The sequence below is a fragment of the Babylonia areolata genome, chromosome 19 (assembly GCF_041734735.1).
Source record: "Babylonia areolata isolate BAREFJ2019XMU chromosome 19, ASM4173473v1, whole genome shotgun sequence".
NCBI lineage: Eukaryota > Metazoa > Mollusca > Gastropoda > Neogastropoda > Buccinidae > Babylonia > Babylonia areolata.
Window position 1 is genome coordinate 50,951,315 of NC_134894.1, and position 22,700 is coordinate 50,974,014.

At 47.4% G+C, this 22,700-nt stretch overlaps 1 protein-coding gene across 5 annotated transcripts in view; it reads left to right on the forward strand.

Moving 5' to 3' along the window:
- LOC143293826 (uncharacterized) overlaps window positions 1–22,700 on the forward strand; it is a 138,479-nt gene that overhangs the window by 70,198 nt on the left and 45,581 nt on the right. The window contains exon 1 of one of the 5 annotated variants that reach the window (XM_076605099.1): window positions 6,334–6,443. The exons of 3 other annotated variants lie outside the window; for them this stretch is intronic. Coding sequence is in view for 1 of the 2 variants with exons in the window: in XM_076605096.1 (XP_076461211.1) it covers window positions 16,759–16,780 (22 nt within the window). In the remaining variant the exon portion in view is untranslated. Of the gene's footprint in view, window positions 1–6,333; window positions 6,444–16,737; window positions 16,781–22,700 lie in introns of those variants that run through there. One more of the 5 variants, XM_076605096.1, reaches the window with a different exon arrangement.

Genomic DNA, 22,700 nt, shown 5'->3' on the forward strand with positions numbered 1-22,700 from the left:
AGACACAGTCAGACGGGAACACGAGAGACGACATAGTCAGACAGACCAGACAACACGAGGGACAGACACGAGAGACGACTGCGACAGACACAGAGACAGACACAGTCAGAAGACACAGAGAGACACCAGAGACGCCCCAAGTCAGCAACCGAGGACGGGCACAAACAGACAGACACATCAACAGACCCCACACGACCAGCGACAAAAGGGGAACAGACCAGTAGACGGACACAGAGGACGACAAAACAGACAGACGAGGAGACGACACGTCGACAACCGTCAGACAGACACGAGGACAGACACGACAAGAACGGGGCAGACACAGAGAGACAGAACAGTCAGACAGACCAGAGAGACAGACACAGACAGAAAACAGTGACAGAACAGACGAACAAGAGACAGACAAGTCAAAAAGAAAAGTCAACAGAACAGACGACATGAGGACGGGGGACAGAGACAGCACAGAGAACAGGCCCGAGGACGACAAGCAGACACGGGAAGACAGGCACGAGACAACACAAGCGACAGAACAGAGGAATTGAAGAATGAATGAATGTGTGTGATATAAGTAGCAAAAGTATAGTACGTTTAAAAATAACGACTTCAAGAATTTTCATAAATGAATTAATTGCGGGTGAATATCAAGCGGATTTAAGAGGGGTTTATTCGAGTTGATCAATGTTTACGTTTTTGGCATAGTCAAAAACAATTCTCTTTTAATTGAAAAATTTTAAAGTTGCCTTTATTGACTTCGAAAAAGCTTTGCCCATTAGAAAATTTTTGGGGCCTATTTTCTTTTTAAAACGGTATCGAGGTAGTTTTTTCGTTTTTTTTGTATGATACAAGGGGAAAAAAAACCCAGAAATTAGGGGTGGTGCTAAGCTAACAGACTATTCAATTGTAACCCGTGGTGTCAAAAAAGGGTTTGTCTGCAGTCCGCTCTTTTTTCTTATTTTTTAATGAATTAGCTTTGGGGAAGTGTCAAGAGGGAACATGGGTATGTTTATCCCTAATTAAAAAACTTTTTAATTATATTGTAAGATTTGCTTTTTTATGAAAACTATTATGGTTTGCAAAACACAGTTAAAAGCTATATAGCAGCCAGTTTCCCACTTAAAGTAAACATGGATAAAGTAAATTCATTGTATTTAAAAAAGGGGGGGATTTGCCACTGGGGAAAAGGGGACATTAATGGTATTGTTATCGTTAAATGCTTTAAAAAATACTTAGGAAAATTTTAATTCTCACAGACTAGTTTTTGGCGCGTACAACTTTGTAGAAAGAGCAAAAAATTTCTATTTGATATTGCAAAGTTACAAAGTTAAAATGAAATTTTTAAATATTTTTTGAAATTATTTACTCACAAATTCAGCAATAGTAAGTTTGGGGAGATAGGAATTTGACAGACGTTTTTAAATTTGGGAAAAAGGTTCTTTTATTTGCATTTAAAAAAATATTTGGGGTAGAAACCGAACACCTAAATTTTTGTTTTTGAAGAAACAAATATTTTTTATAATTCGTTTTGAAGTGCAAAATAATGGCTAAAATTAGAAAAAAGCGGCTGAACATCCAAAGCCTCCCAAAATTTTTTTCGACTTGATGCAGGGGGTAAAACAAACTGGGTACAACATACGTTCTAAGTTTGTGCAGGGGTTTGGTTTTGGTTAGGGGCTTAACCCGGTTTTAAGGGTTGGCGGTTTCTTGGGTTTTCAAGGGAAAGGTTAATTTTTTTTAAAGGCAAGAATGGGACTTTCGAAAAAATAGTGAAAGATTTAAGTTTAAGAATTTTTTTGGGACTATCCCTTAAACAAAAAATTTTACAATGAACAGATGATATGGTAGGTATACAATGACAAGTTTCAACGGGGCATTTCCTATTGTGAACAAGGGGGTTATAGAAGGGCAACGGGCTGTTAAGTCCACTTTGCAGATGGAGAAAAAAAGAGGGATTTTGTTCGTCCTGCCCTGTCTTGTAAAATTTTAAAGAGTACAAAATACCATTGAAATATTTTAAGTTCCCAAATCAGTTTAACTGTCGTTATTTGGAAAACAGGCATGAACAAACAAATTTGAAACCTATTAAATTATCTGTATAATTTTTTTAAGCCGATCGTTTTTTTATGTCTTAGTGTATCCTAACGAACATACGGACGATGTGTTAAACGAAAAAAGGGTTTTAGCCACGCTGTAAGATTATTTTTTACGTTATATAAAAAATTTGGTGTAAAAAAGTCAATTAAAATACAATTGTTTCATGAGTGTTTTATGTTTTACAAGGGTAGGCCCATTACTTAAAAATTAAGGGTATAATTTTTTTTAGTTATCTACGAATGTCTTTTTCAATGCCACGTGCAAAGTTTATGAAAAAATTTGTGAAATCCTTTCAAAGGGGCAATGGCCTATAAATGAAAAAACCATTCATTCATTCAGCACGGAGACAGACCAGAGGACAGACACAGGGACAGGCAAGGGGAACGGGCCAGAGACAACACGACAGAACAGAGAGACAGCACAGAGACAGACACAGAGAAAGGACAGGACAGACCAGACAGACAGAACAGAGAACAGACACAGAGAGACGGGCACAGGAAGACGACACGGGACAGAAAGAGGGACGGGCACAGAGAGAAAAAACACAGAGACAGAACAGAGGGGACAGACACAGGGAAGGCCATAGACAAACAAGAGAGACAGACACAAGGGACAGGCCGAGGCAGACCAGAGACAGATCAGAGAGAGAAAACACAGAGAGACAGGCACAGAGCAAACACAGAGAGACGGCCAGAGAGACAAAAAACAAGAGAGAACACAGAAAGAGACACGGAAGACACCCCAAAGAGAACAGACACGAGAGACAGACACAGAGCAGCTCAAGAGAGAGACACAAGAAAAGGGGCACGGGAAGCAACACAAGAGACAGACTCAGAGCAAACCGGGGAGCAGACAAGAGAGAAGACTCAGGAGAGACACAGAGAGACAGCTCAGAGAGAGACACAGGGACAGAACGAGAGACAGACACAGAGGAAAGGCACGAGAGAAAGACCGACAGACAGACGACACGAGAGAAGGCACAGAAGGACAAACACAACAGCACAGATGGCAGACACAGGGGGAGACAGACACAGAGACACAACACAGTGAGACGGCACAGAGAGACAGGCACAGAGAGACAGACACAGCAGCACAGAGAGACGACAAGAGAGACAGACACAGGGGAACGACACAGAGAACGACCAACAGAAGACACGAGAGACACAGAGGGGCAGACCAGAGAGACAGACACAGGAGACACGGAGACAGACCAGAGAGACAGACACAGAGAAGACACAGAGGACAGATAGGAGACAGAACAGAGAGCAGACCAGACAGACACAGGGGACAACACAGAGAGCAGGCACAGAACAGACCGGGACAGACACAGACAACAGAACATAGACAACACAGAGAGACAGACACGGGGCGGGTACAGAGCAGCCAGGAGACAGACACGCAAAGGCCGAGACAGACCGAGAGATAGACACAGCAGCAGACAGACACAGTAACAGACACAGAGAGACAGACTAGCAGACATAGCACAAACCAGGGACAGAGACGACACAACAGACAACACGAGGACGGCTAGAGAAGCAAGCGACAGACACAAAAGACCAGGAAAGGGACAGAGACAACACAGACAGACGGGCACAGAGCAGACACGACGACACAGACAGCAGCCCAGACCAGTACAAAAGGGCCAGACACGAGGACGGGCACGGAGAAGACACAGACAGAAGACACAGGGACAACCAGAAGACAGACACAGACAGACGGGCAAGAGACAGCACAACAGCAAACAGCAGCCAGGGGGAACAGACACAAGACAGAACGCAGACAGACCAGTAAAACAGGCCAGAGACAGACACAGAGAGCAGACACAGACAGACAGACACAGAGACGGGACACAGAGGGGCGACCAGAGAAGAGAGGTAGGATTATGATAATTGTTTCCCTGGTGTGAAAACCCGGTAGGAGGGTCCTTGTGGACTGACCCACGTGGAATCAGTCCTTCGCCGATCACCCGGGGCTGGGGGAGGCTGGGAGGGGAGGTTTGGGGGGCGGGGGGAGTGGGGCTCCTCGTGCTGACCTGTTGCGTAAGAAAAGCCCTCGTCAGGAAGTGAAGCTTGAAAGATGTATCTGATTCATCAAACTGTCACCTCCGAGCACAGCGGAGGGATGCCATCTTGTGTGTGAAGTTATGAGAATTCTATTTCTTAACATTTTTGTTGTTGTACTGTGATTGTTTGAATCTAGGTTTGCTTCTATGTACTACTTTTGCAGGCTTGAAGAAGAACATTGCTTGCGAGACGAAAAAAAACAACACACAAAGCATCCTTACTAATCACCTGAAAACAAACAAAACAGAAAGATTCTGATAGATGTGTTTTCACTTTGACCCTGTAAAGAAAGGTTCTGATGGATAACACATCCTGTAAAGAAAGATTCTGATAGATGTGTTTTCACTTTGACCTGTAAAGAAAGATTCTGATGGATGTGTTGGTGGTTTTCACTTTGACCTGTAAAGAAGATTCTGATAGATGTGTTTTCACTTTGACCTGGTAAGAAAGATTCTGATGGATGTATTTTCACTTTGACCTGTAAAGAAAGAAAAAAGGTACAAATGAAATAGCAGTGTTAAAACAACAACCGTAGTTCCCGCGTTATGTTAAAAAAAAACAATGTCGCAGTTCATGTCAATTAAAAAAAAAAAAAAAAAAGGAAAAAGAAGAACGGTACAAAGCAAATAATGTCAAACGCCAGAAAACCAAATCTGTGTCACCATTCATTACAGCCCTCCTTGCCTCCCGCTGTTCAGGTGCAGGAACACTCTACTGGGTTGGTGCGAGGTGTTGATAGCAATCCGACATGGACCATTTCCCTCAGCTCTGGCCAGGGCTAACCCTTGTCAGAGTCCTTCCAAAAAAGTGGGTTTGGCAGAAATCGATTCTGATCAAGGTTATTATGGTATGTTCTCTCTCTCATTCTGTGTGTGTGTGTGTGTGTGTGTGTGTGTGTGTGTGTGTGTGTGTGTGAGAGAGAGAGAGAGAGAGCAAACACAAATGGGTGACTATCAATGCATGTACTGGAAGCAGGTAAGCCGTTGAATGTGCCGAATGTTGGCCGGTCACAAAGACAGACAGAACTGTTGATACATTACACACAGCTGATCGGAACGTCTCAGTTGTTGTCCCATAAAAAGACCTCAACCCAACACTTGTGTGCATTCAGTAACGTGTTTTTTTCTGTCTGCCTGTCAGAATTGAAAGAAAACGTGTAGTTCATCAGCCAATCATAAATACTTACTTAAATAAAGGATATAAAGAAGGCTGAATCAACATGCACCATTTTTACAAACGAAATCATCAAACGTTTCAGTCATACATAGTTTTCTGAGCTGAACTGTGAGGAAGTTCCCACTGCCGAGAAAGGCAACGGAAAAGGAAGAAAGAACCAGCCAGTACTGTCACCATTTCCAACTACACCAGCTCCCGCCCTCCTCCACTGCCAGTGGGCAATACTAACCGTGACAGGCATATTACATGAATATCAACTGATGTCTCGTGCCACGTGACCACCTGCTGTGCCATAGGGAAGGAAACATGACTCCAGGCTTGAACAGTCTGTGCAGCATTGTACTCAGTGGCACTGGCCTGCAGCCCATGGTGGTTATCCCAGTTGCTGGGAAAGTTATTGCCGTGTGACGGCACCAGTCCGCCCCCAACTGTGAACAGGTGTCTGAACACCACTGAGTGTCTCAGCAGCAGTGCAACGGTATCCTCCGGCGTGTGGCCTCCTGGCGACCGACATCGTTAGTCCCCCTGTGGACCGCCGCCGCTGAGACTACAGCAGTCGAACTGGGGATTGGCGATGTATGTGTGGGTTGGTGGGGCTGGGCGAGTCAGGCCGGCGCCCCGTTGAAGCAAATAACGACTGAAAGGCGAGATGAAGGATGAAAATTGTCGTCATTGTCACTTATAGGTCCTCATTGTTTTACTGTGGTGAACTGTGCCACTGCAAGCGATTACACTTGCTTGCATTCCCGCACAGACAGACAGACAGACAACACTTACTTCCACACAAAATAACATGACGCGTGAGGTGTGTGGGGATTGGTAATCATGGCTCAGTTAATAATTATTGGTGAGATCGCTGGCTGGGTATTAATCTGACCGTATAATTGGTCATCGAACTGCTCTGTACACGGGGACAGGTGAGGGCTGTTTCAGGCCGCCACACAGAATAATGTGTCTGTATGTGTCACTGACTCCTCCCCTCCTGGAATGACGGGGTCGACAGCGCGCGTGCACACTGATTGACACCAGCACGTGTTGTGGTCCAATCGACTTGTGGCTTTCTTCAGCTATCTACGCCTCGCTACAGATCGCTTTGTTTGTGAAACGACCCTGGTAAAGTTTTCTTTGTGAACGTTTTGTCAGCTCGGTTCGTGAAGTGCAGTGAATGCATGTAATAGTTGTGTGTTTCTGAAATCTGTTTCACGGGTTTTGATATTGTATTGTGTGTTTATTTATGAAGATTCAGAGGTTGTTTTGATTGAGCAAGTCATCCGTTCAACATCGTCGACAAATCTGAAGATTTCTGTTGATGCAATGTGCATTGCTGCTGTTTCACACACAAACGTTTTCCCCCGAGAAGTTGCGAATATTGGGTGTGACACGTGTTAATAAGATTAAATGGCGTGGTTTGTTTCCGTTGAACAGTGAGTAGCTCTGTCTTGGACCTGTTCTCCAAACACGGAGACTGATTCCAGAAACTGACATAATGGAAACAGGAGAGGGGGAGGGGGTGGAGGATGAGGTTCTTGGCCAGTCTCTGGCGCTACTCTCACCAACCAGTGGCACCATGCCAGTTATTTCTTCTTCTTCCACTTCCCTTAACTCTGTGAAGAGTCATTTGGGTGCCGCACAGAAGAACGTTCACCAGATTCCTCAGGTATGTCGGATGTGTGTCCGTTCATTGCTTGTCCATCGTTTTCTTCTGTCTTCCTGTCCGTCTCCCTCCCTCAACAGTTCCTGGGAGATTGATTTAGTCAGGCCACATGGCGACAACAGCTAATTTTTTCTTTTCTTTAACCGATGTCAGCATGTGCTGCTTCATGGGTTTGTGCACCCGACACTGGTGATGTGACTAGTGTATCTAACGTGACCACTGTATCTGACGTGATCAGTGTATCTGAGTATCAGTGTATCTGACGTGATCAGTGTATCTGATGTGATGTGATCAGTGTATCTGATGTGATGTGATCAGTGTATCTGATATGATTGGTGTATCAGACGTGATCAGTGTATCTGATGTAATCAGTGCATCTGATGTGGACCAGTGTATCTGACGTGACCACTGTATCTGACGTGATCAGTGTATCTGATGTGATCAGTGTATCTAACGTGACGTGATCAGTGTATCTGATGTGATGTGATCAGTGTATCTGATATGATCGGTGTATCTGACGTGATCAGTGTATCTGATGTGATTAGGTATCTGATGTAATCAGTGCATCTGATGTGACCAGTGTATCTGACGTGAACAGGTGTATCTGATGTGATCAGTGTATCTGACGTGGTCAGTGTATCTGATGTGACGTGATCAGTGTATCTGATATATCGGTGGTGTATCTGACGTGGTCAGTGCATCTGAGGTGATTAGTGTATCTGATGTAATCAGTGCATCGGACGTGACCAGTGTATCTGACGTGAACAGTGTATCTGATGTGATCAGTGTATCTGACGTGATATGATCAGTGTAATCTGACGTGATCAGTGTATGTGACGTGATCAATGTATCTGATGCGATCAGTGTATCCGATGTGACGTGTTCAGTATATCTGACATGATCAGTGTATCTGACGTGATCAGTATCTGATGTGACGTAATCAGTGTATCTGATGTGACCAGTGTATCTGACGTGACGTGATCAGTGTATCTGATGTGATCAGTGTATCCGATGTGACGTGATCAGTATATCTGACGTGATCAGTGTATCTGACGTGACGTGATCAGTCTGTCTGACGTGATCAGTCAGGGGTGCACGGGAGGGGTAGTACCTCTAGAGGGGGGCTTGTCACGCTCTTCCGGGAGTGGTTCGTCCTCTGTTGGTCCCCACCAGCAACCAGCTCTCACCTGTGGGTCCTAGAAGCTGCTAGCATGCGGCAGCGCCCAACCCCCGGGCAACGGCTTTGACAGGTTGGCTAAACTAGGTGAGGGTAGCCGATGGGTCTCAAACCCTCGGTGAGTTAGGGCTTGTCGACCCAAGCATGTAAAGACTGGATCCGGCGGACTCTGTGGAAGAAACCTTCATGGTTCAACGGAGAGGAAGGCGGTTGCAGTAGATCACTGTGGGGTGCTGAGGGCAGGATGAGGCACATAGGACATCCTGGTCATCCACTGCATCCGTTTCCATCTCCAGTCGTCTTGACCTCGTCTTGGCACTGGATACAGACGGTCTCGGACAAGAGAGTGAGGTCGAAGATGCGCAACTCCTCCTCACTATAAACAAAGTCATCGCGCAAGTCATCAGTCATCATTCATCCCATACCATCATTTTCCCCAAGCCCTGTGGCGACAGGCGAGCGACGAAGCGACAGGTGTGGGTACACTGGCAGTCGTAGCCGCGGACCTGCACACAGGCGGCTCAGGCCATAGGGTCGTTTTTCACCGACTGGAGCAGCGGTGGAGATCGGCAGCCCCCTGAGCAACTGAGCAGCCCTCTTCAGGACAGCAATGCTCACCTCCATGGCATGAGGAAGGGGCTAGAAAAGGTGCCCTAAACATTGCCTGCTCCACACCACCCTAGTCAGCATACCGCGGCTGACGGGGACCCTACTCAAGCGGTCGACACACAAAGGAAAGAAAGAAGAAAACAAGGAGCACCCCATTGACCATTGCCACATGGAACGTGCGTACGCTTCTGGACAGAGGCGACTCAGCCAGACCACAGAGACGCACAGCACTCATTGCGAGTGAATTAGCCAGGTACAACATTGACATTGCTGCCTTAAGTGAGACCAGACTGGTAGAAGAAGGTGAACTCTGTGAGCGAGGCGCAGGCTACACCTTCTTTTGGAGTGGTTGCGGACCTGAAGAGAGACGTGAGGCTGGAGTTGGCTTTGCAGTGAAGACAACCCTCATTGGCAAGCTGGCTGGCCCCCCGAAAGGAGTGAACGATCGCCTGATGACGATGAAACTCCCTATATGCAACGGGAAGACGTTTACCACCATTGTCAGTGCCTACGCGCCCACCATGACCAACCCAGAAGAGATCAAGGACAAGTTCTACGAGGACCTGAACGCTGTCATCACCACTGTTCCCAACGCAGACAAGCTCATCATTCTTGGTGACTTTAACGCGAGAGTTGGTGATTGGGAAGCATGGGGTTGGTAACTGTAACAGCAGTGGCCAACTACTTCTCCAGACATGTGCTGAGCACGACCTTCTTATCACAAACACCATCTTCTGCCTCCCTACCCGTAACAGGACGTCATGGATGCATGCTCGCTCTGGGCATTGGCATCTCATCGACTTTGTCATCGTCAGGAAGAGGGACAGGCAAGACGTACGAGTCACGAGGGCCATGTGCGGCGCCGAGTGCTGGACAGACCACCGCCTTATCGTCTCCAAGCTCAACCTCCGCATCCAGCCCAAGAGACGGCCTCAGGGCATGAAAGCACTCAAACGCCTGAATGTCAACAAGCTGGAGCTAGGCAACATCAAGCAGAGCTTTGCTGACACCCTGGAGGAACGCCTTGAGTCCACCGTGCTGGACAACCAGAATGTGGAGGCAGCATGAGGCGCACTGCATGAGACAGTGTACAACACTGCCATGGAGTGCCTGGGGCCTTCTGTCAGGAAGCACAAAGACTGGTTTGATGAGAACTGCACTGAGATCAAGCAGCTGCTAGAAGACAAACGCCAAGCCTACAGAGCCCACATTGAAGATCCCAAGTCACAGTCAAAGAAGGACATACTGAAGAGTGCACGCAGCACCATCCAGCTGAAGCTGCGGCAGATGCAGGATTCCTGGTTGAGCAACAAAGCTGATGAGATCCAGGGCTTTGCAGACAGGAACGACATGAAGAACTTCTATAATGGCCTGAAAGAAGTCTACGGTCCCACCACCTCCGGATCTGCTCCACTCCTCAGTGCTGATGGTTCTACCCTGATCACTGACAAGGACGGGATCCTTGAGAGATGGGCTGAACACTTTGACAGTGTACTGAACCGCCCCTCCACCATCAATGATGAAGCCATCGACCGACTCCCCCAGGTGCCAGTCAGTGAGTCGTTGGATGCCATTCCAACTTTGGAGGAGACCCAGAAAGCTATCCGTCTGCTATCCAATGGCAAAGCCCCTGGCTCAGACTCCATTCCAGCTGAGGTCTACAAAGAAGGTGGTATGGCGCTGACTGAGAAGCTTCATCAGCTGTTCCAGCTCATCTGGCAGCATGAGGCAGTTCCACAGGACTTCAAAGACGCTTCCATCATACACCTGTACAAGCGCAAAGGAAATCGTCAGGCCTGTGACAACCATCGTGGAATATCCCTGCTGTCCGTCGCAGGCAAAACTCTGGCTAGAGTGCTACTCAACCGCCTCATAGCACACCTTGAGCAAGGTCTCCTACCAGAGAGCCAGTGTGGCTTCCGGAAAGAACGCGGGACTATCGACATGGTGTTTGCTGCCAGGCAACTCCAGGAGAAGTGTCAGGAACAGAACGCCAACCTTTACTCCACCTATGTCGATCTGACCAAGGCCTTCGATACTGTTAGCAGAGATGGCCTTTGGAGAATCATGGCGAAGTACGGATGTTCGAGAAAGTTCATCACCATCATACGGCAACTACACGATGGGATGCTGGCCCGAGTCCAAGACAACGGAGAGACTTCAGAACCATTCCCTGTCTCCAACGGAGTCAAGCAAGGGTGTGTTCTTGCCCCCACCCTGTTCAGTCTCATGTTTTCAGCCATGCTGACAGATGCCTTCAGAGACGCTGACGTAGGCATTGGCATCAGGTACCGCACAGATGGCTCACTCTTTAACCTCAGGAGGCTTCAAACAAAAACCAAGGTGAGGACAGACTCCGTCAACGACTTCCTGTTTGCTGATGACTGCGCTCTCAACGCTGCCTCCGAAGCTGACATGCAACACAGTGTCGACAAGTTCTCTGCTGCCTGTGACAACTTTGGCCTCACAATCAGCACAAAGAAGACTGAGGTGATGCACCAGCCAGCTCCAGGAAAGCCTTACGTTGAACCAAACATCTTCATCAACGGGCAACGACTGAAAGCGGTGGACAAGTTCACATACCTGGGCAGTACACTCTCTCGCACAGTTGTCATCGACGATGGATGGTCTACAAACGCCACGCCAAAAAGCTGAACCACTTCCACACCACCAGCCTCAGAAAACTTCTCGGCATAAAGTGACAAGAGAAGATCCCTCACACAGAGGTGCTCACTCGTGCAAACTTGCCCAGCATCTACACCATCTTGATGCAGGCCCAGCTGTGCTGGGCAGGCCATGTAGTTCGCATGCCAGATCACCGGCTCCCCAAGAAACTGCTGTACAGCGAACTCCAACATGGCAAGCGCTCCCATGGAGGCCAAAAGAAGCGCTTCAAAGACACTCTGAAAGCTTCTCTGAAGGCCTTCAGCATCAGCCACGACACATGGGAGCTGAATGCAATGGACAGAGCAAAGTGGCGTTCAGCTGTCCACGTAGGCGCCAAATCCTGTGAGGCCAACAGAATCGCTGCAGCAGAGCAACGCAGACAGGCCAGGAAAAGCAGTGCCAGCAGGTCCCCGACAGCCGCCACCATCCCCTGTCCACATTGCGTCAGAACCTTCCGGGCGCGGATTGGCCTGACCAGTCATCTGTGCACCCACAGAGCCCAACCCACCCACCCCCAGGATGACCAGATGGTCCTCGTCGATCCCGACGGACGAACCACACATCTGATTTGACCAGTGTATCTGACGTGACGTGATCAGTGTATCTGATGTAATCAGTGTATCTGATGTGATCTGTGTATCAGTATGCCTGATGTGATCAGTGTATCTGATGTGATGTGATCAGTCTGTCTGACGTGATCTGTGTATCTGACGTGATCAGTGTATCTGATGTGATGTGATCAGTGTATCTGACGTGATCAGTGTATCTGATGTGATGTGATCAGTGTATCTGACGTGACCAGTGTATCTGATGTGATCAGTGTATTTGATGTTCAGTATCAGAAACACCAGATCAGTCATGTCATTAGGAGCAAGCATGAAGGACTCTGCCCACAGTCACCTGACAGTCCTAGGACAGTGACAGTACCTCCAGGACAGTACCTCCAGGACAGTGACAGTACCTCCAGGACAGTGTCAGCACATCCAGGACAGTACCTCCAGGACAGTGTCAGTACCTCCAGGACAGTGACAGTACCTCCAGGACAGTGTCAGCACATCCAGGACAGAACTTCCAGGACAGTGTCAGTACCTCCAGGACAGTACCTCCAGGACAGTGACAGTCCGTCACTCCAGGACAGTGACAGTACCTCCAGGACAGTAGTCCAGGACAGTGTCAGCACATCCAGGACAGTATCAGTACCTCCAGAACAGTACCTCCAGGACAGTGTCAGTACCCCCAGTACAGTGACAGTACCACCAGGACAGTGTCAGTACCTCCAGGACAGTGACAGTACCTCCAGGACAGTGACAGTGACAGTACCTCCAGGACAGTGACAGCACATCCAGGACAGTGACAGCACATCCAGGACAGTGTCAGGACCTCCAGAACAGTACCTCCAGGACAGTGACAGTACCTCCAGGACTGACAGTACCTCCAGGACAGTGGGACAGCACATCCAGGACAGTGGCAGCACATCCAGGACAGTGTCAGCACATCCAGAACAGTGACAGCACATCCAGGACAGTACCTCCAGGACAGTGACGGTACCTCCAGGACAGTGACAGTGACAGTACCTCCAGGACAGTGGCAGCACATCCAGGACAGTGGCAGCACATCCAGAACAGTGACAGCACATCCAAGACAGTACCTCCAGGACAGTGACGGTACCTCCAGGACAGTGTCAGCACATCCGGGACAGTGACAGTACCTCCAGGACAGTGACAGTACCTCCAGAACAGTGACGGTACCTCCAGGACATTACCTCCAGGACAGTGACAGTACCTCCAGGACATTACCTCCAGGATAGTTATAGTACCTCCAGGACAGTGACGGTACCTCCAGGACAGTGACAGTACCTCCAGGACAGTGACAGTACCTCCAGAACAGTGACGGTACCTCCAGGACAGTACCTCCAGGACAGTGACAGTACCTCCAGGACAGTTATAGTACCTCCAGGACAGTTATAGTACCTCCAGGACAGTACCTCCAGGACAGTGACAGTACCTCCAGGACAGTGATAGTACTTCCCGGACAGTGACAGTACCTCCAGGACAGTACCTCCAGGACAGTGTCAGTACAACCAGGACAGTGTCAATAACGCTAGGACAGGACACGACCATATATATATATATATATATATATATATATATATATATATATCTCAGGTCGCAGAGTGACAGTCCCTGAACCTGTTCAACACATTCACATCTTCTAAACACCCAACAGTATCACAGTATGCATAAACATATCCCTTTTCAGCGTCTGCTGCAGCTAGCTCAAAGCGATGGGATATTTCCTTCGATGATGGTAACATATGGTTCACAGTTTGTACGGTTTTCTCACGTTGGAATATTCAGTGTGTCCTTGCCGATTAAAGATATTGATTGTCTGAACAACACGGGTGAAGTCTCGTTTAGTCAGACATCAAAGTTAAAGAAAGTTGTCACTTCAGCGAAATAGAATCTTGAAGCTGATCGAAATAATGACGAAAAAAAATAAAGATGCACACGTGTTCATGCTTACGTGTACGCATGCGCGCACACACGAATGCATGCACGCACACTCACACACATTTACGCGTGCACATGCGCATGCACACTTTTGCATCTCTGTATCGCCACCTGAGCATACGCATATAGAAAACAGACAACGTCGATTTAACTGACCCTGTTGCTGCGGAACACAAGTCATACCCTGCACACGTCACAGGAATAGATCTTATCCTCTCTCTTTCCTCCTCTCTCTTCCACACACACACACACACACACACACACACAGAGAGTAACACATACACACGCACACTCTGATACGTAACATGAACACTTTTTTTTTACACTAATATTCACATGCATTCCCTTTCCTATATCCACTACTTTACTCCTTTCCGTCTAAAAACACTTATAGTGAACAGACGTTAAACTGAAGATAAAACACACGCACGCACAGTGACACACACACACACACACACACACACACACACACACACACACACACACACACACACACACGTGAACACAGGCGCGCGCGCGATATATGTTCATTCTGATGGCCTGCTTGTGTTACATGCCTTACAATCAATCGGTTATTATATAACTACGATTAGGACTATAATTATAAGGAAATCACCACAAAATAATTCACCTTAGAATTTGCTTTCCCTGGACTCCATTCACCTTTCGGAATTTTGGTAATGATTGTGAAGAACGGACAGCAAAGGCTTAAACTATAAGATCATCTGATACTGCACATCTAATTGTACCACTGTCATACAAGAATGTTACTTTTTGCTGGAAAGGATTACTGGAATAATCTGAAACAGATGTAAAAATAAAAACCATTATTTGATTGACTGTTCAGGTAAAGAAAAGTTACAATGTTATTTTGAACCTTTCTTCAGGGAAAATGATTAATCTCCTCGTCAGTTTACAGATTGAAGTTAGATGTCTTCAAACCCAAATTCAGTAAAAACATTGTGTCGCTGTTATCAACGATTCACAAGCCAGCAGGTCACTTTTTGCTGTCCATCATTTAGAAGTGACTTATCATCGTTTTGTGAAACATTTTCCACAATTCTATCCAGGTCCTCTTCAGTACAAAAAGAAAACACAGTGTCGTAAAACAAATGTTTTTTCTGTGTATTTTTGTGTTTTTCGTACAAATCACAGTCACAGTAGAGAAGGGACGGTAATTTGAGCCACGACTTCACATGCACAGCAGTGTGTGTGTGTGTGTGTGTGTGTGTGTGTGTGTGTGTGTGTGTGTGTGTATTCTTGATGTCTATATAAGTATCCATATCATAGCATCAACAATCTGTCTCCGTCTCTCTGTCTGTCTGTATCTCCTGCTCTGACTGCCATTCTGTCTCTCCCCCTTCTTTGCTTATCTCTGTCTCTCTGTCTGTCTCTTTCAGTCTGTGTTTCTGTGTCTGTATTTCATACATCCACCATCCAATCTCTAACCCTCTTGCAGTCCATTCTCCCTCAAATCATGAATACAAACATATCAATGTTTTTGTGGACACAGCTGGAGTTACACGTATCAGTAGACTCTCTCTCTCTCTCTCTCTCTCTCTCTCTCTCTGTGTGTGTGTGTGTGTGTGTGTGTGTGTGTGTGTGTGTGTGTGTGTGTGTGTGTTGTTATTCATCGATTTTCACGCCTTCTCACAAAGTGTGATATTGGACGACTGTGTTTGTGGATGTGCGTACGTGTGTGTATGTGTTTGTGTGTGCGCGCGCGTATATATATATATATATATATATATATATATATATATATATATATATATATATATATGTGTGTGTGTGTGTGTGTGTGTGTGTGTGTGTGTGTGTGTGTGTGTGTGATCACCATTGTTGTTGGTCGCTCATTATAGTTCGTGCAGTTATTGTAAATATTGTAAAAATACCGTTGTATGAATTAATGTGTGGAGGCACGTGTACCAACATATTTACATGTATTATGCCGGCACACATTAAATGAAAAAAATGCAGGCATATCACAGATTATTATTCATCAACATGTACTCTTTTTCTTTCGCTTTGTTTCTCTCCTGTCTTTCGCTCTCTGTCCCCTGTCTTTCTTTCCTTCCTTGGCTTTCTTCCTTCTTTTCCATTTTCCATCATCCCACCCGTCAGTCGTGTCTTTCTTTCCTTCTTTTCTTTCTTCCATGCTTTCATATATCCTTTCTATCTTTCCTTTGTTTCTAACGTCAGTGATACATGTTCGTGCGAATTACAACAATGAGAGACTAAATAAAACAAAGAAACTAAATAAAGGCTGTTAACCGGCGAGATGGATTTACAATAGAATGTTTAAAGTTTTTCTTTGTTGACATCGGAAGCTTTCTTGTGCGCTCTATGAATGAAGGTTTTTCTAAGGGCAGCTATCAATATCACAACATCAAGGAAACATCACATGTATCCCAAAAGAATGAAAACCAAAACGGTTCATCATGAATTGGCGCCCTATTTCTTGTCTTAGCATTGCGTATAAGATTGCATCTACTTGTATTGCTAACCGGTTAAAAAGGGTTTTGCCAATTACAATACATGGAAATCAAAAGGGTTTTTAAAAAGGTCGTTTATTGGTGAAAATATTCGTTTGCTTTACGATACACTATTATATGCCGATAAAAAAAAAAAAAAAATTCCAGGGATGTTATCAATTTGACTTTGAAAATGCATTTGACAGTGTTTCTTGGTCTTTCTTGCAGAAATGTTTGCTGTTTTTAGGTTTGGGCCAGACGAGATCAATTGGATAAAAACGTTTTACTCACATATTACTACATGTATTTCAGGTGATGGCCATGCCCAATATTTCCCATGGTTCTCCATAAAAAAAGGGGTGAGGCAAGGAAACCCTTCTTCAACATACTTATACCTTATTTGTGCTGAAAATATGTCAATTATGATTTGTAATAATACCCATATTAAATGAATCAAAATCAAAGATAAGGAAAATCTTCTGCCCCAATTTGCTGATGACACGTCTTTATGTCTAGATGAAAGTAAAATGTCATTTAATGAAGCAGTATCCATTCTCACAAAATTTTCAAATATCCAGTTGAAAATACATTTTGAAAAAAAGCCAAGTAATATGGATTGGAAGTAGAAAGAATTGTGGTATTCAATACATGAGAGGTTGTCTGGGATCTGGGTACATTTAAAGTTTTCTTTTAGGAATAAAGTTTTCTACTGATACTAGCTGTATTGTGAAAATAGATTATGAAGATAAACTTTCTGCAATGAAGAGAATCATGGCTTCATGGAAGAAGCTATAGATAACTCCTTTTGGAAAAATAACAGTAATTAAGACTTTAGTATTCTAAAACAATGTGCATCTTTTGATTAACTTACCTGATCCCCCTGAACAACTTACCATTGCCTTAGAAAAAGAATTGTTCTCATTTTTATGGAATGGCAAACCAAGTAAAATTAGAAAGTCTGTTGGATACAAACAATACAGTGGGAGTGGTCTAAGAATGACAAACATTAGAGCCTTTCTTGCTTCCATGAAGGTAAGCTGGTTGAGAAGAGTCATGCCTGGATCTAGTAAGAAGACCCTTACTATTAATATGTATCCAATGCTGCCCAATATTGAATGTTTTGGGCGGAATATGCATGTTGTCATACAAACAACAACAACAAAAAAACAACAACAAAACAACAACAAAAACAAAACACACACACAAAAAAACCCCAAACAAAAACAAACTGATAACACACTTTGGAAGGATGTAATGAAACATTACAAAACAACAACGACAACAACAGAAAAACAAACAAACTGTCAATGAACTGTTGTCCAGTTTCTGTACATGATTTTATGGCAGAACGCATTTATTATAATATAAATATACTAAGAGACAGAAGAGTGATTTATGTACAAGAATGGTGTGATCACAAGAATTTTGTTTGTAAAGCAGTTGGTAAAGAGTAATGGCAATTTTATGTCATATGGTGAATTCTTTCTCAGCTTTGCAGATGTAAGTACCAGTTTTCCTGTTCATAAAGGCATTGTGAAAGCAATATGCAATCACTGCCATAAGTTAAATGTAGTTCTGATTAACATATATACACTTTTAGACAGAAAAACTTGGTTTTAGATTAAGAAGGGAAACAAAGTTGTACAAAATGCATTTCATGAAAACAAAACTACTCCAGCTGCAGTAACAAAGTAGAATAACTTATTTGACAATCTATACTGGAAACAGATTTTTTTTCCTCATTGTCATAAGGTCTATCCAAATGTACAGCTGAGATGGTTTCAAACCAGACTTTTGCACAGATTACTACCAACTCAAAGATAATTATTTTTGTATAGATTAACTGAATCTCCTCTTTGTATTTTTTGTGAGCAAGATGAGCAGTCAATTGCTCACAAGTTGTATGACTGTAATGTTGTCCAAGATGGGCGGACAGTTGATACGGAAGCATGAGAGAGAAGTGGAACATAGGGTCAAGGGATGAGAAGTGCATGCACACTTCTCTGTGAAACATTTATGTTGATGATGTTGCTGATTATGATAATGTGAGTGTGAAAATCATTTGCTTAATTGCTTCAAGTTTTCTTTTTGCTCGTTTTGATCGTTTGAAAGTCTTCGTCGTCGGCCTTCTTCCGTCTCGAGAGACGATGGCTGCATCAGAAATGTAGTCAGTTCCGGGAAAGTATGTTTTGGTGTCATATACTGTACCATGTCAAACTGATGCAAACTAGGCCTATTGGTTTGCTCTGCTTGGCCAAATTTCGCGCGGCTAACAGTGAAAAGATGGGCCCACCGCTCTCAGCCAATCAAACGCCTCTAAAAACTATAAGCGCTTAATCATTCCTTTGGCCAAGGCTCTCCACGCCATCTTGTCAGGTTTACGCTCTGTCTCGTCTTACGCTTTTTTCGGCTGTTCAGCGTATCCTTTTGGCCTTATTTTGTTGCATGCGGCTTGTGTTTATTGTATTCTTACATTCTGTGTACTCGATTCGACTCGGCACCCTCGATTCGTTCGATTTTTTCTGCCTCTAAGTCGATCCTGTCTTTCCTTTCTCTGTTGGGGGTCGGATTTTCGCTGGGTGCCTAAGCGCGGGTTCCATGCCTCGTGTGCCATACCACGAAGGCAGGGAATCATGATGCTGGGATTGAGACTCGGTAAGAGACTCTCCCAGGCCCGGAGCTCATGATTCCTCCCGATACGGACCGCGGCGATGCGTCGTTAGACGCTGATCGCGGAGGCGACGTTCGTACCAGTAAAACGGTCATGAAGGGGACCGGGGGGAAAGAGGTACGAGCGTCGCCTCCCGAGGTGTCCCAGCGCGAGGCAGGGAGAAGGGGGAATGGCAAGTCATCTCCGTGCTGTGGGGACTCGCAGCTAGGCGCGGACTCCCGAGGGGAGGCCGCGCCCGGCCATTACCCGGGTCCCCACTCGGAGACGGCCCTCACGTGCCCCATTGTTGTTCCCCCTCCTCCCTTCTCTGTCGACCCCCCTCCCCCACCTCCTTTTGGGGGGGGAGAAAAATTTGGTTCCGGGGGGGGATCTCTACTTTGCCCACCCCGGGCCAAGCCACCCCAGTCTCCCCACGGGAGGGGATTCGGGGCGCGTGGCAACCTGCTCTGCAGGTCTTCCCGCTATCCGGCCGGTCTCCCCTGCTGGGGGAGGCCCGTGCGTGTCAGGCGGTTCCGGGCAGTCAGCCCGCTCGTCTTCGGGCGGGACTGACACCCAAGTCGGACCTGACCTCCCTCCGACTTGGCCAGGTTGTTCCCTTCATGGAGGTCAATGCACCAGTGACCCTTGGGGTTTGGGTCACAGTATGGCTGGTGCCCACGGGTAGTTACCCCCATTCTACCCGTACTGGGGCGCATCTAGGATGCACACTGGGTTGCCGGGAGCACCAAGGGCCAGCCCCTTGTCCGCTCCCCACCGGACCCAACCCAGCACATCTCACAGGGTGACACACACAGCCCCGACAAGTGGGATCGACTTCTTGTCGGTCAGGTCGAGTTCCTCGACCAATATTGCCACTCTGTCCACAAATCGGGCCTCTGTCAACCCACAGGTGACCACCACGGTCACAACGGCCTCCTTGTCAGGACCGACGGCTGCTCAGGGGCCCTACTCGGCCCGGCGGAGCCGGCAGTCCCCACCTGCCCAGCCCTCGGTCCTACAGTGAGATGAGTGGGTGTTTGTCCCCACACAGCACTCGTGGGTCACTCTTGCATCCAGGGACGCCCTCTCTGAAAAGGTGTGGCACCCACCATCCCAAGCATGGTTGGACCTACGGTCCACACGCTCCCCACCCGCTTCAGGTGTCAAGGACATAACAGTGGCGGCCATGGTCCCGGCTCGGGATCGTCCCAGCTCATCCCGATGGGCTGACCACAGCTCACAGGACGCCCCAGTGGGTACATCCACTTGGGATGGCACCCAGCAGGGGATGGACTGCGAACAAGAGTGGGAGCCCCTGTCTTCGGATGAGGACGAACAAGCAGATGAGCACTCTTCGCCCACATCCCAGGGGGGACAGATTGAGCCCGTGCCTCCCTAGGGACCAGCCTGAACCAAACCCGGACTTTGCCGAGCTCGAACTGACCCTCCCCAATAGGGCCACGTATGCCGAAGCAGTCCCTCAGGCTACTTTGTTACCTTTGACCCTCCTTACGCCATGTGACTCTAACTCCAGAACCACAAGGCAACTCAGAGTGCCAGAAATGGTGCAGGTATGGCTTATTAAGTCAGCCCGCACTGTCAGGGGTGCTGCTTCCATCCCTCCTCTAGGCAGGGAGTCCCTCTCTGCCCCGGGCGCCTTTTCCCCGGGAAAGTTTCTTAAAGATTCCTACAAGGGAGGGTTGTGGTCCTGGTACACGCAGGACCACCCTGCCTACAGCGGAGCAGAGCCCTCCGCACAGGACAGGATGTTGGTCTCACAGCGCACCACCTTCCCCACTTCAGCTAACCTATCCTTTAAAACGTTAGCAGAGTGGGACAAATTGGCCCGCCGCTGCCCCCTCGAGGTTTCCACGGCGTACACCTTCGACACGTTCCTTCACAGGGCCAATGACCTGTGCGAACAGTGTCCAGTTAATCAGGACAAGGGGTCTCCTTCCTCTGTCCCGCCGGGCCTCTTCACCGACCAGAGGTTACACGCTTTTGGCAATAGGGTAGCATCTGGTCTCACGGCAGCTGCAGACACAGCTACCAGCCTTCACTTCAATACTGTGCTAGCGCGGCGTGATGCCATTTTCAGCCTCTCTAACATTCCTGTGGAGGAGAGGGCTGCCCTGCGGTCCATCCCAGCACAGCAGCACTCCCTCTTCGGCCAGTTCCCGCTCCATTTTGTCAGCCACAGGGCAGAGACAAACAGGGAGGTGGCCTCATATTTGGCCCACACCTCTCATGGGCTCCAGGGTTCTATGCCATTGAAGAGACTGGCCACCAGGGCCCCTCCATATACCACGCCGCCTGTCAAGGCAGCGTGTGCCGAATCAGTGGCAGAGGAATAAACCACCTTAGGTCTGTCCAAGCCGACCGGCCATGCCCAAGGCCAGAAGGCAGCACCCCCAATGACTGGGCCCCGATTCAGCACCGCCAGTCGTTCAGCCCCTCCAAGTAGGAAACTTGTCCCGGCATGCACATCAGTGGTGTGCTCTGGGACTCAACGACGGGATTATGTCGGTGCTAGAGTCGGGGTACATGCTGTCTTGGGTGGAGGATCTCCCCCCTCCAAAGATCCACTCTTCCTCCTTAGGTGCCCAGCTCAACGGAGCAGGAGAACGTCCTAGAAAAAGAGATATCGCACCCACTCCTCATGGGGCTATATCTCAACTCTCGGACCCGGGCCCCGGTTTTTACGGCTGGTTGTTGGTGATTCCAAAGGTCTCGGGAGGGTGGAGACCAGTTTTGGACTTGTCCCCCCTCAACAAATTCCTCCCCAAAATCAAACTCAAGATTGACACACAGGCACAGATTCGGGAGACCATCCAACAAGGTGATTGGCCTACCTCTATCGATCTGGAAGATGCTTATTTTCATATACTCATCCATTCGGCATCCCGTCGGTACCTGAGGTTCGTGTGGAGGGACAAGGGGATCCAGTTCCCGGCCCTCCCATTTGGTCTGTCCCTTGCCCCTTTCCTGTCTACCAAGGTGGTGCGGGAATTGGTGTCCATCGTCCGCTCGGAATCCATTTGTCTCTGTGTGTACCTGGACGACTTGCTTATCCTGGCCCAGTCGCAGGCCCGGTGCCTGAGTCATACGGCCAGACTTCTAGACCTTTGCTCCCAACTGGGCTTCCTCATGGACCAGCAGATATGCGATCTGTCCCCATGTCAGTCCTTCGACTTCTTAGGGATGAGATTCGACATGCGGTCTATGATAGTCTCTCTGGCGCCAGATCACTGGTACCGTCTGGCAGGCCTCCTCAGCCACTGGCGCCACTCCTCCCAAGATACAGCGCAGACACTTTCTTCCCTCTTGGTCATGATGGAGTCCACGGCACCTCTCATTCCCCTGGACAGGGTTCTCAAGCGCCCTCTCCAGAGGGTACTGAGGTTACGCCAGTCCCAGAGCACTCAGCCATGGGATACCCAGATATGTCTGGGCGAGTGGTTCCTCGAGGTGACATCAGAGTGGTTAATCACCCCCTTTGGACACAGGGGGTGCCCTTAGCCCCACCTACTCTTCAGGTGGCACTCTTCACAGACGCCTCCTCCCTGGGCTGGGGAGCCCACATGGACTCACTCTATGCAGCAGGGACTTGGTCCCCGGAGGAGCGCCTA